Source organism: Macaca fascicularis, chromosome 3, assembly GCF_037993035.2.
Source record: "Macaca fascicularis isolate 582-1 chromosome 3, T2T-MFA8v1.1".
NCBI lineage: Eukaryota > Metazoa > Chordata > Mammalia > Primates > Cercopithecidae > Macaca > Macaca fascicularis.
In genome coordinates this window covers 93,959,103-93,975,913 of record NC_088377.1, presented here as the reverse complement: position 1 = coordinate 93,975,913, position 16,811 = coordinate 93,959,103, and the positions used below count along the sequence as shown (strand labels likewise).

Genomic DNA, 16,811 nt, shown 5'->3' with positions numbered 1-16,811 from the left:
CAACCTCTCTCCTTTTCTTTTCTCCATATGTCCCATGAGAGTATAAGCTAAAATAACTAGGGAAAAGGTGAAGTGTGGTAAATATAATATTTTTCTAAGAAGTAACAGCACTAGAAGACAAGCATGATTAATGTCCTTTTGACAATTATCACAAAATAAAAAGCAAGAAACACCACAATACAAATATAATTGGGTTTTCAAAGAAAACAAGTTACATGCATATATTGTCACACACTTCATCTGAGAACCTTGGCACTATTTCTTTTTATTATAGCTAGACAAAAAATGCCCAAAGATATACAAAACAAACAATACAAACTTTAAACACTTTTACAAAGGTGAAAATATAAAGAAATGAAGACTATGGATTTATGTTTGCAAACAATAATTTCCTTTGAATCCTGTCTGGTGTTAAAACCTAACAGTTTATCAGTATTTGTATCTGATACAACTATTTTTAAAATTACAGTGGACAAAACTAATGAAATTCTAATCATCAATAGCCTAAGACAAATAACTATTGAAATTAAAATTAATACAATCTTCAACTATTCTCCTAAGTACTGATGCTATAATTTTCAGTTTATTAAAACTTTTTATTTTAGGGAAAAAACTGACCTTACTGCTATTTTTGGAAAAAGAATTAATAAACTTTCATTAAATATTTAATCTCAACTTTTAAAGCTTAAAGCTCTTTATTTCTGCTAATCTGTAACTACTTTTGGTTCACTGCTAACTTTTAAAATATCTTTATCAATGTGATTTAAGGTCATTTTGTCTGCAGAGTGCTCATGTTTTTCATCTTTATACCAAAGCAGTAAGGCAAAAAAGCAGTTCCTTTTCCAAATCAGACAAAGAGAAAATATTCATCCATTTTAAAAGTCAGGAACTAGAACCGCTACAATGATCCTACCAATAGGAAATTAAGGCTGCTGTGATTTTCCTTTATATTTAAACCATAAAGTAAGATTAGCAGTGCTATTCCCTGTGAAAGCTGAATTTATAACCTTTGGGCTTGAATCACAGGACATAAATATTGCCATTTCTGTTTATACTTCTAGACACTGTTTTCACAATCACTTTTGATAAGTTTTAAGATGAAATTAGAAAACACTACACAATGCTGAGAAAGTGCATGATTCTGCTACAAGGAGATACATGCTAGAGGTGTAAGAGCAGATTCTAGTGTTTGGTGAGCATTGGCACAGTCTGCCCCAGCCTGGCACACAGATATACAGGACACACACTACCCAGCATGGCGCGTAGTTGGGGAGCAGGGGCTAAGGCCTGTCAATGCTCCAGAGTGTCTGGCCCTCTAGTGCTAAAAGCAAGATTCATAGTTTTGCAAGAACCTTTGGGCACCGGCTAGAGTATATCCTGTTTGCTGCAACATTCTTCTTTGAGGCAAGTCCTTCTAGATATGTGAAAGAGAAAAATCACATAACCTCTCCTGCAAAAGATTTCCCAAAATCATTTTCTAGCATGAATGTGAACCAGGCTTCACAGTATATATCTACCAGTATTAGCACCATTATTTTAACCTGCACTGAGGTAAAGATAAACTCTCAGACAGCTTTGGGTAGAAATTACAGCAGCAATCTTGAGTGGGGTGTTTACAGCAGCATTCTTTCTGATCATTAAGTTGTATGAAGAACCATTTGAATCCAGGTATATATATCCAAGTATATACTGAAGCTGATAAAATACAAAGGTAGGTTAGCAGGAAAAATATAGCAAAACAGAACTCTCATTTTTAAATTTAAACTATGTCATTACTGGGTTGATGAAGTCAAAGATTTGATAAAATATACTGAATGAATAGCACAAAGCTGGCTTTATAAACCATCAACACCCAGAAATTTCATTTTTCAGAGCATGGTCAAGTTTACTATAGGTGCTACCCAGTCAACATCCAGAGCCTACATTTAACCAGGTCAGTCTATTTGTCCTCTGCTTGTTACACGTTCTGTTTAATAAAAAAGGTGAGTAGCCCTTCCCCAGTTATTTTTATTTGTGTAGGAAAACCTCTCTGGAATTTGTACTTATCATTTTTATAAAGGACGCAGTGGAAAAGACGTTAAAACTCTGTAAAAAATTTAAAAGGGTACAATATGTTTCAGCAAATGAAAATGTAGTTAAGAGATAAGTGGACAAAAAGAGGTGATTCTCTAATTTAGTTCCTATAAGCTGATAAGGTGAAATAATAATGTTAAAATAAAACACTTAATGAAAAATTTTCAAATTGCTTTTCCTCTCCCTTTAAATTTCCTTAACATATAAAAAAAATAAGGAAGCTTAGATATAGCTAGCTTTTTGGAGTAACACAAAACTAATTTTTCAAAGGAGAATAATTACCATTATTTATCAAATAAAATATAACTTTGGATTCTGAACAGCAATGGAATTCAGCCAGTCTCCAGTTGGAGCTGACCTCCATATTTAGGCAGAAGCACTAGGCCAGTGCTTACTGCTCAGGCAGAAATTTATCATGCAATTTGACCAAGAGTCTTCAAAAATGCTCAGCAGTAGTATTTTCATCTGACCCTGTCGAGATTCAGAAAATAGGAGTAACTTCCCCCTGCAGCCTATAGAAACATTTTAGGGAAATAGTTTAAGATTTGTACTTAACCTAAAAATTCCGCTGAATACTGAAGACCCTTCTTTAGAAAACACAAGTAGTCATTCTTCTTTTATAAATCTTCTGGTGCTAACTGCACCTAACTGGTAATATACATGGAGGCATAGCTTAGCTATGTTTGCCAGAACGCTAATTACTATATAAGATCTTTCAGTTCCCTGTCAGTCAGTTCATTCACTTCCATGATCTTCTCTAAGTGTTCCATATATCGGCCATGGTCCTGCAGGAAGTGAGGGACCCTCATGTTTTCGGTAACTGCCAATCCTTTTAAGCGATCCACATCTTCATAAGAAACCTGAAGAAAGGAAGATGAGTTAATTTAAAAATGTAACTACAATGTACATTTTAAGGATGAATTTCTTCCCTGGGCCTTAAATGAAAGTATACAGATCATGTATCAAATTATTTTAATAGCTGCAAAATAACAAAAATCAGTGACTTACATTTTCTTCACTGTGTTAAATAATAATGTATTTCTCTGCCCCTTATACCATGACCATATTAAAAGAGTATTATTATTATTTTTTTCCTGAGATGAAGTTTCATTCTTGTTGCCCAGGCTGGAGTACAGTGGCATGATCTTGGCTCCTTGCAACCTCCGCCTCCCGGGTTCAGGCAATTCTCCTGTCTCAGCCTCCTGAGTAGCTGGGATTACAGGCACCCGCCATCACACCTGGCTAATTTTTTGTATTTTTAGTAGAGATGACGTTTCATTAGCCAGGCTGGTCTCAAACTCCTGACCTCAGGTGATCTACCCACCTTGGCCTCCCAAAGTGCTGGGATTACAAGTGTGAGCCACCATGCCCGGCCTAAAAGATTATTTTAAAAAGTCAAATTTGATTTAATACTGTACCTTGAACCTACTGTTTGTCTAAAAATTAGACAACTATACTTAACATATTTGTGTGTGAGAGAGACTCTAAAACCAAACAAGTCTTCTGGCTAAATTGAAATAAAAGAATCAAGAAAATAACTAGAATATAAATGACATGTTATTAAATTAGAAAAATTGCACAATTATACAGCTAATTTTTCTATTTTTGTTTCAATTAAAAGGAAATAAGACTTCATTAGAGAAATGGCTGATCTTCATTAGAGATTTGGGTAGGAAAAGTACAAACTGTGCCCAGACATTTTACTGTGTCAGAAAACATGGAGACATGTTTAAGACACAGGTGCAACCATGAAAAAGTTGAATAAAAAAAATTAAGTCCAATGAAGTCCACAATAATACTACAAAAACGGGGAGTGACAAAGAAATATAAAAGAATTAGAAGATCTCTATTTTGTTACCACCAGTGTAATAACTGATTTGGGAAAAGATCATCAAGGGTTATTAGGGAATAGTCCATTCATAAATATCACCCCAAAGACTATTTACTAATACAATGGGGGAAAGGTATTTTTACAATGGGGAGATCTGGTGGTCATTAACTTAACCCAGGTGATCAAACACCCAGATAATCAAATGGAGCAAAATGACACATACTTTCTAATGTGATACAATGGGAAATACACATCACTTATGTAGTATTCTTGGCAAAAATGTTTAACCTGAATCTCATCAGAAGGAAATAATCTGATAATCCATATTGTAGGAATTCTCAAGAAAACTGTGGCAATCTTTTTTTCTTTTTTCTTTTTTTTTTTTGAGACAGGGTCTGGCTCTCTCTCCCAAGCTGGAGCGCAGTGGTACAATCATGGCTCACTGCAGCCTCGACCTCCTGGGCTCAAGTAATCCTCCCACCTCAGCTTCCTGAGTAGCTGGGACTAAGTGCATGCCACCATGCCCGGCTACTTTTTAAAATTTTTTTATAAAGACAGGGTTTCCCCATATTGCCCAGGCTGCTCTCAAACTCCTGGCCTCAAGTGATCCTCCTGCCTCAGCCTCCCACCTCAGCCTTCCAAAGTGTTGGGATTGTGGGCGTGAGCCACCCTGCCCAGCCCAAGTCTTAACAATGTCATGAAAAAAAGAGAAAGAATAAGGCAAGCGGAGATTAAAAGAGAGAAAAGATTATAACCAAATGCAATGTATAAATCTCGACTGGATCTTAGATCACAAAAAAGAAGCCACAAAGGACATTTTGGAGGCACTTTGGAAAATTTGAAGTGGACTATATTTTAGATGTTATATTTAATCAGTAATAAATTTCTTAAACAAAATCATATAGTAATGTCAGAAAATATTCTGTTCTTAGGAGACATTACAGGGGGAAGTGTTATAAGTGCAGCTTACTTCAAAATGCTTTTATAGTTTTCAGAAAATGCTTTTTAGAAAAATATGTACACACAAATAAAAATAAAAATAAAAATAAAACAATATATATTCCCAAATTTCCTATTCCTTTATCTCTTATTGACCAAAAAGAAATTTTATAATTTGGTTCTATTACAGAACCAGATTTCTTCCCTCTTGATATGACATAAAGAAAATTTGTTCTGACAATAAAGTAAAAATAGTGTGAAGCTAAGTCTTATTTAATGCTAAGCTCGAGTGAGGGGAATGCTGATCTGGTGTGTTCAGGGATATGCGCCATGGCTTCTACTCACCTTCCCGAGGGCAGTAAGCAGATGGAAGTCTATGGTATCTCTGTATCGAAGGATTTGAAGAATTCCATCCAAGTATACCTGGTCTTTACTAAAACACCCTGGAGGAACCAGAATAGTGTTTACTTTCTGATGTTTAGAAAAATTACTAAGTAATTAGATATCAACCCGTTCCATTTACCGTAAGAATCAGTCCTGCATTAAAAATGTTTGTCAACATTTATTTTTATTTTTATTTAACTTTCTTCATTACATAAAATGTCAGGTCTTGAGAAGTGCCAAGATGGTATACAGACTAGAACCTTAAGAATTCCTTCTCCTCACACATCCTCCCCATTATTAAAATAACAATTCTTTCCTCATTATAAATAGAGACTGGTAATTTCAAATATATGACTCTTATAAATATGATTATCCCACCTTCCCCTACTCCCACCATTCAGTCATAACTACCATTGTGCACTGAAGGCATCTGAGTGGGGAGACCTGAGCCGGATAGTTTTAGAGCAGGTACATCTCAATAAAGGTAGTGGAGAGATGCAGGATTTTAGAAATTCCTGGTATTTAGAATATTAATAATCCTTCCTCTCCATTAAACAAAAGCAAACTATGGTTTTAAAGCATAAATTTTGACATTGGTTCCTCTCTATGTAAACAAGAACTAGAACTAGATTTTGGAGAGCATGTAGGTTTAAAAAATAGAAAAAAAATGGATAAAGACATGAAAAGTAGAACATTTCATGAGATCTGAACCTAGTTAGAAAAGGATATTCTGTTTACACAGTAAACCTTTTTCCCATCCTGACACAATTTGTGCAATTAAAAAAAATTTTTTTGCTCTATTAAATTAATTAAAATTCTACCACATGGAGTCATATATTAAGAGATTATTGTTAATTTGGTTAGGTATGCTAATAGCAAGAGGATGATTTAAAAAATTGTCCTAATCAGAAATATTTATGGGTAAAAGAACATGATGTTGGAATTGGCTTTAAAATACTTATAGGAAACAAATTTGGAAGAATAGACGACCACAGTTAGACAATGTTGATAATAGCTATGATCAGGTAATATATTACTGGAGTTCAGCATATTAATCATTCTTTTGTATACATTTGAAATTTTCCATAATAAAACATGAAAAACACAAAAGTATGTGAAAAAAAGAAAAAAGGGACTAGTCTAAAAGTGATGAGCCTCCACAGGGTGGGTATCAAAGGCAACATGGAAGCCCTGTGCATCTGGGTACAGAGTACTAAAATCCAGGCAAAGGAATCTAAAAAGAACACTCAAAAATGCCCTTGAAAAAAAGAGTACAATTTAAGAAACATTTGTTTAAAAGTCATTTTGAATTTCAGGTTAGTTCAGTATATCAATGAATTTTCTTCTAAGAGTATTGAGAAGAGTATTTTAAGAAATGGCAGACAAGTTGCTCATCTGAAATCCTGCCTGGAATTGGCTATGCACACATGAAAGACAGAGAGAGATGTCCTTCTCTTTCCTGCTTCCTATCTTGCCTGCTCCTGGCTCTAAGGCACTACGCTGTCATATGAATGCAACACTAGTATGAAATGTTAATATGGGCTGTGCTAGCAACATAACCATCACTACTTTGAGTAAGTATTTACCAAGCTCCAAATAAATAGTTTAAAAACACTCTTAGGCCGGGCATGGTGGCTCATGCCTATAGTCCCAGCACTTTGGGACGCCAAGGTGGCTGGATCACCTGAAGTCAGAAGTTCAAGACCAGCCTGGCCAACAGGGCGAAACCCTGTCCCTACTAAAAATACAAAATTAGCCGGGCATATTGGTGCATGCCTTCAGTACTACCCTACTTGGGAGGCTGAGGCTGGAGAATCACCTGAACCCAGAAGGCAGAGGTTGCAGTGAGCCGAGGTCGTACCATTGCACTCCAGCCTGGGTGATAAGAGTGAAACTCTGTCTCAAAAAAAAAAAGTAGAGACTGCCTCTCTAGATTCCGCCTCTCTGGGCAGGGCATCTCTGAAAGAAAGGCAGCAGCCCCAGTAAGGGGCTTATAAATAAAACTCCCATCTCCCTGGGACAGAGCACCTGGGGGAAGGGGCGGCAGTGGGCGCAGCTTCAGCAGACTTAAACGTTCCTGCCTGCCGGCTCTGAAGACAGCAGCGGATCTCCCAGCACAGCGATTAAGCTTTGCTAAGGCACAGACTGCCCCACAGCAATAAAATGATCAAAATACTGATACATGCTACAACATGAATGAATTTTGAAAACATCATCCTAACTGAAAGATGCCCACCACAAAGAATCACATATTAGATAATTCTATTTATATGAAATGTTCAAAATAGGTAAATCTAGAGATGATTCATTTGCTTAGAACCAGACACAGGGGAGGAAATGGGGAATGAATGCTAATGGGTATGGGTTTCTTTTGGGGTAATGAAAACATTCTGGAATTAGACAATGGTAATGGTTGCACAACTCTGAATATTCTAAAAATCACTGAACTTTACATTTTAAATGGGTAAATTGTATGGCATGTGAATTATATCTCAGTATAGCTGTTTTTAAAAAGTCAAAGACAGAGAAAGCAAAAATAGCAAAATGTTAACAATAGGTAAATACAGATGAAGGGTAGATGGGTGTTCATTCTACCATTCTTTCCATATTCTATAGGTCTGAGATTTTTCAAAATTGAGCTGGGTAAAAATAATGCTAAGAAAATGCTGTTTAGGAAAACTAGTTCTGACCTCAGGTAACCAAGGTTTAATTTTTTTAAGTAAGTGCATTTTGTGATTCAGGGATTACAAAATCCCTAGACAACTAGTCAGTAAGTCAGAAAACCTGCAGTTAAAGGACACCCACCTGGTTGGGAAGTATCAGTCCATCCCCTCTTGGCCCGTACACAATAATCCCATCTTGTATTGGGGTCCTTGACAAACCTGCCAATATCTCTGAAGAGTTCACAAAAAGACATTTGGCTGGCTCGATAAACAGTGTAGTAGAGGAGGGCAGCCCGCCACAAAAAGGGGTCTTTTCTAAACAGAACACTGTGAATGCTTGCTAGTCCTTCCTCTGTGGGATTATTTGGCTTCAGCTCATGTTTTTTACGTCCAGTCCAACTGTTCCATGGCTGCTGGAGGTTGTTAATACCTCGAAAATAATGTGTACCTATGGAGAAGAAAAGTTACATGAAGAAGAAGAAATGCCATTCTTGTTTTAATTCTTCCCCCAAAGACAGATTCCATCAAGTCTAAAACCAGCCGGGCACGGTGGCTCATGCCTGTAATCCCAGCACTTCGGAAGGCCAAGGCAGGCAGATCATTTGAGTTTAGGAGTTTGAGACCAGCATGGGCAACATGGTGAAACATGTCTACCAGAAATACAAAAAAATTAGCCGGGTGTGGTGGTGTGCACCTGGGGTCCCAGCTACTCAGGAGGCTGGGGTGAAGGGGATCACTTAAGCCTGGGAGGCAGAGGTTGCAGTGAGCTGAGATCCTGCCACTGTGCTCAAGACTGGGCAACAGACCAAGATCCCATCTCAAAAAACAAACAAACAAACAAACTCTAAAACCAAATTAATGTGTGCCTACAAATCAAAACAAAGTAGAAAATGACCTGATCCTAACATCTCTTGGGTGTGAAGGAGTACACTGCCTTCAAAAGGATCACATCTCAAGAGAGGAGGTATCACCTTTATAACAATTTACTTTTTTAAAGGAAGAATCACAGACTTGATATTTGAAAAGAACCTCAAAGATACCTTAATTCAACCCCCTCAGTTTAATGCAGGGGAAATCCAGAGCAGTTAAATGACTTTCCAGGTTCAATACACCTAAACACTTCCCTTAAAAAATCTAATTTGAAATGAGACATAAATACATTAGCTTCAGTCCAAGTGAAGCTCATGACTTTTTGCTAAATTTTCTTCTACTAAGAAAATAAAATAAACACTACTAAGAAAAAACTCATTCTAAAAAAACATTTCTTTAGAGCTATTTCTTGATGTTACAAATAAACAAATGGAAAGGATTGCCTCTACCTATTTCATGCCTCAGCATTCCCTCCAGCCAATGCTCACGTGCAGTGCACACATTGATAGTCAGAGTTGGACATCCATTTACTACTGTCATTGACGCTCGGGAAAGCAGGTCCTCAGTGAGATGAACTACAATCTAAGGGGCAAGAGAAAAAGTAAACAGACATAAAACATGGGCAAGAGAAAAAGTAAACAGACATAAAACATAACATAAAGGTAAGGGGAGAAGCTTTCGCAGAAAACAATGGGCCTATAAATTAACACTGTTTTTTGTTTATAACCACCTTAAATCTCCCAGAAACCAAGATGGAATGTGCAGCCAAATCACCTGTGACCCTTCTAATTTTGACCCTTTGGGAACTCAAGAACCTTCACTGAGTTTAAGGGAAAGTAAATGGCTGTGTTGAGGAAGACACGAAGGACTTAAAATTGTACCTCTGAGATGTCGTAAATATGCTCCCTGGCTAAACTGATGCAGACGAAGATACAGGTGCCAGAATCCAGCTCATTGCCAGTGCCAAGGCTTTGAGACTGACCACTAAGAAGACTAATAAGAGAGGCTTCTGGGGCAAAGCTCTTCATTAGCAATTTTCATAAAGTAATTCATCTAATCCCACAAGTTATACAGAAATGGCAGTAAGAAGAAAAACAAAAAGACACTGAACACATCAAAACAATTCAATGCAACAGGAACTTAAGACTTACAGTATTTAGTAAGAAATCTGGGGGACTAATTTAATGAGTAACATAGGGTTGGGAAAACAAAATCTACAGAAAAGAATGACGACTAGGCTGGGCGCAGTGGCTCACACCTGTAATCCCAGCACTCTGGGAGGCCGAGGCAGGCGGATGACCTGAGGTCAGGAGTTCAAGACCAGCCTGGCCAACATGGCAAAAACCCTCTCTACTAAAAATACAAAAATTAGCTGGGTGTGGTGGCTGGTGCCTGTAATCCCAGCTACGAGGGAGGCTGAGGCAGGAGAATCACTTGCACCCGGGAGGCGGAAGTTGCGGTGAGCCAAGATTCACCACTACACTCCAGTCTGGGCGACAGAGAGAGACTCCATCTCAAAAAATAAAATAATAAAATAAAATAAACTATGACTGTCACTGACAGTAACTCCTCATGTTTACTCGCGATTCATACCTCCCCTAGGCAGCCTTCCTTCATCATGTACTTCCTAACGTGACTCCAGATTCGAGTTTTAGAGAGCAAGCTACCACCAGTGGCTTGTTCGAATTTTTCATAACTTCCGTATTTTTGTAAAGTCAGTTCCATAATATTGATAGACTGTAAAAGAAAGAGATAATGAAAGTAAACAGCCTTATATTACTTATATTACTAAGCTAGCTATGTTATTTATTGTGACCTATTCTAGGTTTATTGATTTCCAAATTAAACTGCAACTGCAGTGCCAAACTTTTCTAACCCTAAACAACTTCCACTCATTTTCACAAATTTGTACAAACGCCTGTACACCTTAGCAATATGAACTCTTCCCCTGTGTTCGTTTCTCCTTAACATGCTGACGGAGGGCTCAAGGACTGCGTATTTCAAGTGCTAACATCTGATAGGCCGAGAAGCTGGGGAGAGGGACTCCTGGCTTCTCTGAGATAATTTGGTGGTTTGGCAGGAGAACTCAGAGTGGAAGGTATGTCTTCACACAAGTCAATAGATTACCATTGCCCTTTGAAGGAAAAAAAATTTCAAAATTTTAAGAACACACATAAGAATCAGTCTGACCCTAAAAACTATTGAAATAAAAATTTAAAAAAAATTTTTTTAAAAGAAATCAGCCAGGCGTGGCAGCTCATGCCTTTAATCCCAGCACTTTGGGAGGCTGAGGCAGGCGAATCACTTGAGGCCAGGAATCTGAGACCAGCCTGGTCCACGTGGTGAAACCCTGTCTTTACTAAAAATAGAAAAAATTAGCCAGACATGGTGGCACAAGCTTGTAATCCCAGCTACTTCGGAGGATGAAGCAGAAGAATCCTTGCACAACCTGGGAAGCGGAGGTGGTGGTGAGCTGAGATCGTGCCATTACACTCCAGCCTAGGCAACAAGAGCGAAACTCCATCTCAAAAAAAAAAAAAAAAAAAATTCAATCAGTCTTCCGCAACAATCTGTCTATTCTCCTGGGTTACTCTTTGGCAGAAAACAAATTCTCAACATTAATAAAAATACTTTTATCTTTCAGTCAGGGCAGAATATTATCTACTTTTCATTCTTCATAAATTTTTGCAGCAAAGGAATAAGAAAGTTGAGATATTTTGGCCGGGCGCAGTGGCTCAAGCCTGTAATCCCAGCACTTTGGGAGGCTGAGACGGGTGGATCACGAGGTCAGGAGATCGAGACCATCCTGGCTAACACGGTGAAACCCCGTCTCTACTAAAAAAACACAAAAACTAGCCGGGCGAGGTGGCGGGTGCCTGTAGTCCCAGCTACTCGGGAGGCTGAGGCAGGAGAATGGCGTAAACCCGGGAGGCGGAGCTTGCAGTGAGCTGAGATCCGGCCACTGCACTCCAGCCTGGGCAACAGAGCAAGACTCCGTCTCAAAAAAAAAAAAAAAAAAAAGAAAGTTGAGATATTTTTTCACAAATGCACAAATTAACACACAGGAAGAATGGAGAACTAAAAATAACTGCTAAGGAATCACAAATTATCAGTATCTATGGCAAAGTCATAGAAAGGAAAACCTAAGGAAAAGGAAAATTGCTTTTCAAAGGCCTTTTGGGGAAAAAAGCTAGCAAATTCAACTCTATCTTACATGAACTGTGTAAGAACCTAGGGAATTCATATACATGTCATATAAAGTCTATAGTTTCTGAACTGTTACACTAGTAAAGAAATTACACGTACAAGCTCTGGAGTTGATGCCATGGCTCTGTCCTCTTCTGGCTATGTATCATGAGCAAGTCACTAAACTTGTTTATTATTATTATTATTGTTGTTATTATTAGACTAGCCCAGTATAGTAGTGAGAAAAGGGAAAAGAGTAGAACAAGGAGTTTGATCTGTAACTGACATGAACAATCGATTGAGATAACTCACTACCTTCTGACTGGCCTCAGCCTCCTCATTTGTAAATGAGGATAACAATAATAACATCTACTTCATGGTTTTATTGAGAAAATTTAGTTAACCTTTGTAAAGCATGGTGTCTGTGGCACAGTAAGCAGTCAATACATATTAACTATTATATCATCATTGGTATGTTATCACTGAGGACTAAACTCTGATCTTTGTTTTCCTCTCTTGCCCAAATTCCTATCTAAAGGGCCTGCAGGCTCATGCCCTTTAAATTATAAAATCTCATCAGATAGGTCTTATTCAACCCTATATAGTGTGGCTTACTTTCCAACCTGACTCTGGCATAACATCACATGACTGATAAAGAAGGAAATAAAAATATCTTACCCCAAAATATGTTTCTTTGCCATATTTTGAAATGGCCCTGCAAAGCTCTTTTGTGGGGGTAAAATCTGCATCTGTTGAATCTCTACAACATAACTAGATCTTTCCTTTTCCAGACCCTCCCAGTCCTGAAGAGATTGAGAATCTAGCACCTTTTTAATGTATTTATTTATTTTTATTTCTTTGGATACAGTATCTTGCTCTGTCACCTAGGCTGGAGCACAGTGGTGCGATCATGGCTCACTGTAGCCTCAACCTCCTGACTTCAAGGGATCGTCCCATCTCAGTTTCCTGAGTAGCTGGGACAACAGACATACACCACTGTGTTGGCTAATTTTTACGATTTTTTGTGGAGAGTCTTGCTATGTTACCCAGGCTGGTCAATTCCTGGCCTCAAATGATCCTCCTAAAATGCTGGGATGACAGGTATGAGTCACCATGCCCAGTCTCTTTAGCACCTTTTATTTTTAATTAAAAAAAAATAGAGACAAGGTCTCACTATGTTGCCCAGGCTAGCCTTGAACTCAAGGTCAAGTGATCCTCCCATCTCAGCCTCCCAAAATGCTAGGATTATATGTTTTAAAGGTTTGAATAAGAAACACTTGTCATCTATTGTCTCTAAGAGTGGCCACCTATGAGACTTCATCTACATAATAAGAACCTTGGTCTCTAGACTCCCTTAACCTAAACCAAACACTCCTTTCTATTGATTCAAGGTTTTCAGATAACTTAACTCTTTCAATCAACTGCCAATCAGAAAATCTTTGAATCCACCTATAGCCTGTAAGCCCCCTCTTTGAGTTGTCCTATCTTTTTAGACCAAACCAATGCATTCCTCACATGTATTGATTGAGACGTAAGATGTTTCCCTAAAATGTATAAAACCAAGCTGTAACCACCATAGACACATGTTCTCAGGACCTCTTGAGACTGTCTCAGGCCATGGTCCTTCATATTTGTCTTAGAATAAACCTTTTTTTTTTTTAAGTATTTTTACAGAGTTTGTCAACACTGTTCTCTATAAATACCACCACTGTAGATAACATGCCTGACACAAAAATTACCAAAAAAAGCTCACATACTACAAGTCATAATTCAACATATATATCACTAATTGAAAAATATACATTACTAATAAACTAGGCATGTATCATTAACTTATCACAGTAAGAAATGGCTTCAATAGGCTTTGCCTGGCTTCTGGTCCCAAAACTGTTACTGAAAGCCTTGCTATTCAAAGTATAGTCTGAAGGCCAGTAGCACTGGCATAGCATGGGAACTGGTGCCAAATGCAGAATTTTGGCCCCTTACCACCTTCATGCCTATTCAGAATCTGCATTTTAACAAAATCCCCAGGTGATTCAAGTGCATGTAAAATGTGAGAGGAATTTCACAGAAGAGCAAATACAAGTGCTCCAGAAACTGATTAATTTGTATGACAACTAGGACAATTAAAGGCACAAATTAGCATATAATTAAAAACCCATTTTAGCAGATTAGCAAAGATACTTTGCATACACCAACCTAATAGTCACCAGTAATCCATGTATCAAAGAGTGAGAAGAATGTGAGAAATGTGGCCTGAAGAATTGCAGAAGAGAAGTGGTACCTTATATTAATATATTGAACTGTGAAGACTTAAAAATGGTTAAAAATTATTTATCTCTAAGAAGTATTAGTATTATGATTTCTGCTTATAGTTTTTTTTTTTTTCCCCCCTTGAAACGGAGTCTCGCTCTGTCGCCAGGCTGAGGTGCAGTGGTGCAATCTCGGCTCGCTGCAGCCTCCACCTTCCAGGTGTTGTCCAGGCTGTTCTCAAACTCCTGAGTGATTATCCTGTCTCGGCCTCCTGAGTAGCTGGGATTATAGGCATCTGCCATCATGCCCGGCTAATTTTTGTATTTTTTAATAGAGACGAGGTTTCACCACCTTAGCCAGGCTGGTCTCGAACTCCTGGCCTCAAGTGATCCACCCGCCTCAACCTCCTAAAGTTAGTGCTGGGATTATAGGCATAAGCCACTGCGCCTGGCCTGCTTATAGGTCTTTTAAAGCATGTACTTAATTTCAGATAAAATTATAATAGCTTTTCTAAGGCAAATGCTTACTCGGTAGGAAAATGTGGTTATCTGGTTATTTCTTGTAGCAAATATAAAAGTCTAGAGAATTATGAAAAACTTAAACACAGGTGTTCCTTGTTATCACAGATCATAGAATGAGTGACTAAATCAAAGAATGAATAAAAGCAGTGGGATTTTTGCTTGCTGAAAGAGAATGCAATTCTTCTATCACAATGATACATAATAGCACATCACCTCCTTTGTTTCATCTTGACTTGCATGGCACCATCATGGTGTCAGCACTTAATGGGAGCTACATCAATGTTCCTAAAAGGCAATCTTAATATTCAGCTTTAAATATTACATTATATTCAATCACTCTTCTCTGAATGCCTAGCCTTTCATTATCTTTATTGATTCTTTTCTTCATCAGTTTTTCAACTGGTCCAACACAGACAGACTTGTCAGTGATCTGCAGCATCCTTCACTGATCTTAAGAAGTAACTTCCCCCATCTGCATTATAATATCCCACAGCACAGAGATAGCGACAGTAGCTGAATTGGTGGAAATAAGTTCAAGCTTGAAGAAAGAAAGGACGTTGAATAGCAATGAGTCAATCACTTCATCAGTGAGTATTTTTGTATTACAATGATTTCTGCTTCTTTATACAACTTCTTAACTGCAGGCCACAGATATTTTGAGTCTAATCCCAATTTTGGAAAAAGGAAACAGTAGCTTTAAAAGGCACAGGGAAGCTTGGAGGAATATACTGAAAGGCTGAAGTTCATGTCTGGGAATCAGATGATCGATGGGTTGCACTGATGTTTGTTATTTGTATTTTTCAGAAGTTTTAAAATTCCTCACAATATGTAATATATTTGTGCTATGATCAGAAGTAAAAATTTATTTTATTTTAAAAGGGAGAAAAAAGGTAGTTTATCCACTTCCCCTAGAGTTCAGAGAATCCATGTTTACACCACTTGAAGAATCAAGTGTTCGCACACCTCCACATGGGTAATACTTTTAGAGGCAATAAATTTCAAATAATTCCATTATATCATCACTTATGTTAATCAGAAAACTACATCTCCCAATATAACTCCAAAGCAAAAGAATGGGTAAAAAGAAAAAAGAGATTTGATACATTGTATTCTGGGATATATGGTTTCCTTACTTGAAGTCCTATAGCCAAAGGTAGACTCCTGATTGTAATACATCATGGGAAATGCAGGTTTTCATTTTCTGCATTGCTATAATCTGAATATTTATGCCCCACCCATATTCTTATTTTGAAATCCTAACCCCCAAGGTGAGGGTATTAGGAGGTAGGGCGTTTGGGAAGTGATGAGGTCATTAGGGTAGAACCTTCATGATTGTGATTAGTGCTGTTATAAAAGAGGCCCCAGGGCTCTTTTATTATAGTGGCTCATGCTTATAATCCCAGCACCTTGAGAGACCAAGGTGGGATGATCACCTGAGGCCAGGAGTTCAAGACAAGACCTATACAACATAGTGAGACTCTGCCTCTAAATAAAAGTGGCCCCAAAGAGCTAGCTAGCCCCTTCCACCATGTGAGGACACACAGCCTTCTAAGGTGCCTTCCATCAACTAGAAAGAGGGTTCTCATCAGATACCAGATCTGACGGTGCCTTGATTTTGGACTTCCCAGGCACCAGAACCATGAGAAATAAATTCTGACATTCATAAGCTACCCAGTTTATGGTATTCTGTTATAGCAGCCCAAATGAATTTTTTGGACTAAGACATGCATTTCCTGGAAAATGGTCTAGAATTTACCTTAGATTCCTTAAAACACTAGTTTTCAACTTTTGTTTTTAGCAGAACTTTTTTTCAGACGAAATCTCACAGAACTCCACCTTAAACTTTAATTGTCTGTTAGAAAATATTTCAGTGTTTGTGGAAGCACTAAAACATGCAATGTTTTGGTGGAGTATAGTTTGCAAAACACTATATAGGTCTTTTTTTTTTTTTTTTTCTAAGATGGAGTCTCATCCTGTTGTCCAGGCGGGAGCACAATGGCTTGATCTCAGCTCGCTGCAACCTCTGCCTCCCGGGTTCAAGCGATTCTCCTGCCTCAGCCTCCCAAGTAGCTGGGATTACAGGCACCTGTC

General features: G+C 38.0%; 1 protein-coding gene across 8 annotated transcripts in view; it reads right to left on the bottom strand.

Annotated features, from left to right (window-relative positions):
- Positions 1 to 170: 170 nt before the first annotated feature.
- MATCAP2 (microtubule associated tyrosine carboxypeptidase 2) overlaps positions 171 to 16,811 on the bottom strand; it is a 66,832-nt gene continuing 50,191 nt past the window's right edge. For 4 of the 8 annotated variants that reach the window (XM_005549792.5, XM_005549794.5, XM_065542135.2 and 1 more), the window contains 5 exons: positions 10,354 to 10,497; positions 9,210 to 9,342; positions 8,033 to 8,338; positions 5,189 to 5,286; positions 171 to 2,933 (listed from right to left, as the gene is read on the bottom strand). In XM_005549792.5, the coding sequence (XP_005549849.3) occupies positions 2,775 to 2,933; positions 5,189 to 5,286; positions 8,033 to 8,338; positions 9,210 to 9,342; positions 10,354 to 10,497 (840 nt within the window). In that variant the 3' untranslated portion in view covers positions 171 to 2,774. The remainder of the gene's footprint in view (positions 2,934 to 5,188; positions 5,287 to 8,032; positions 8,339 to 9,209; positions 9,343 to 10,353; positions 10,498 to 16,811) is intronic. The other 4 variants (XM_005549793.5, XM_005549795.5, XM_005549796.5 and 1 more) reach the window with 1 other exon arrangement.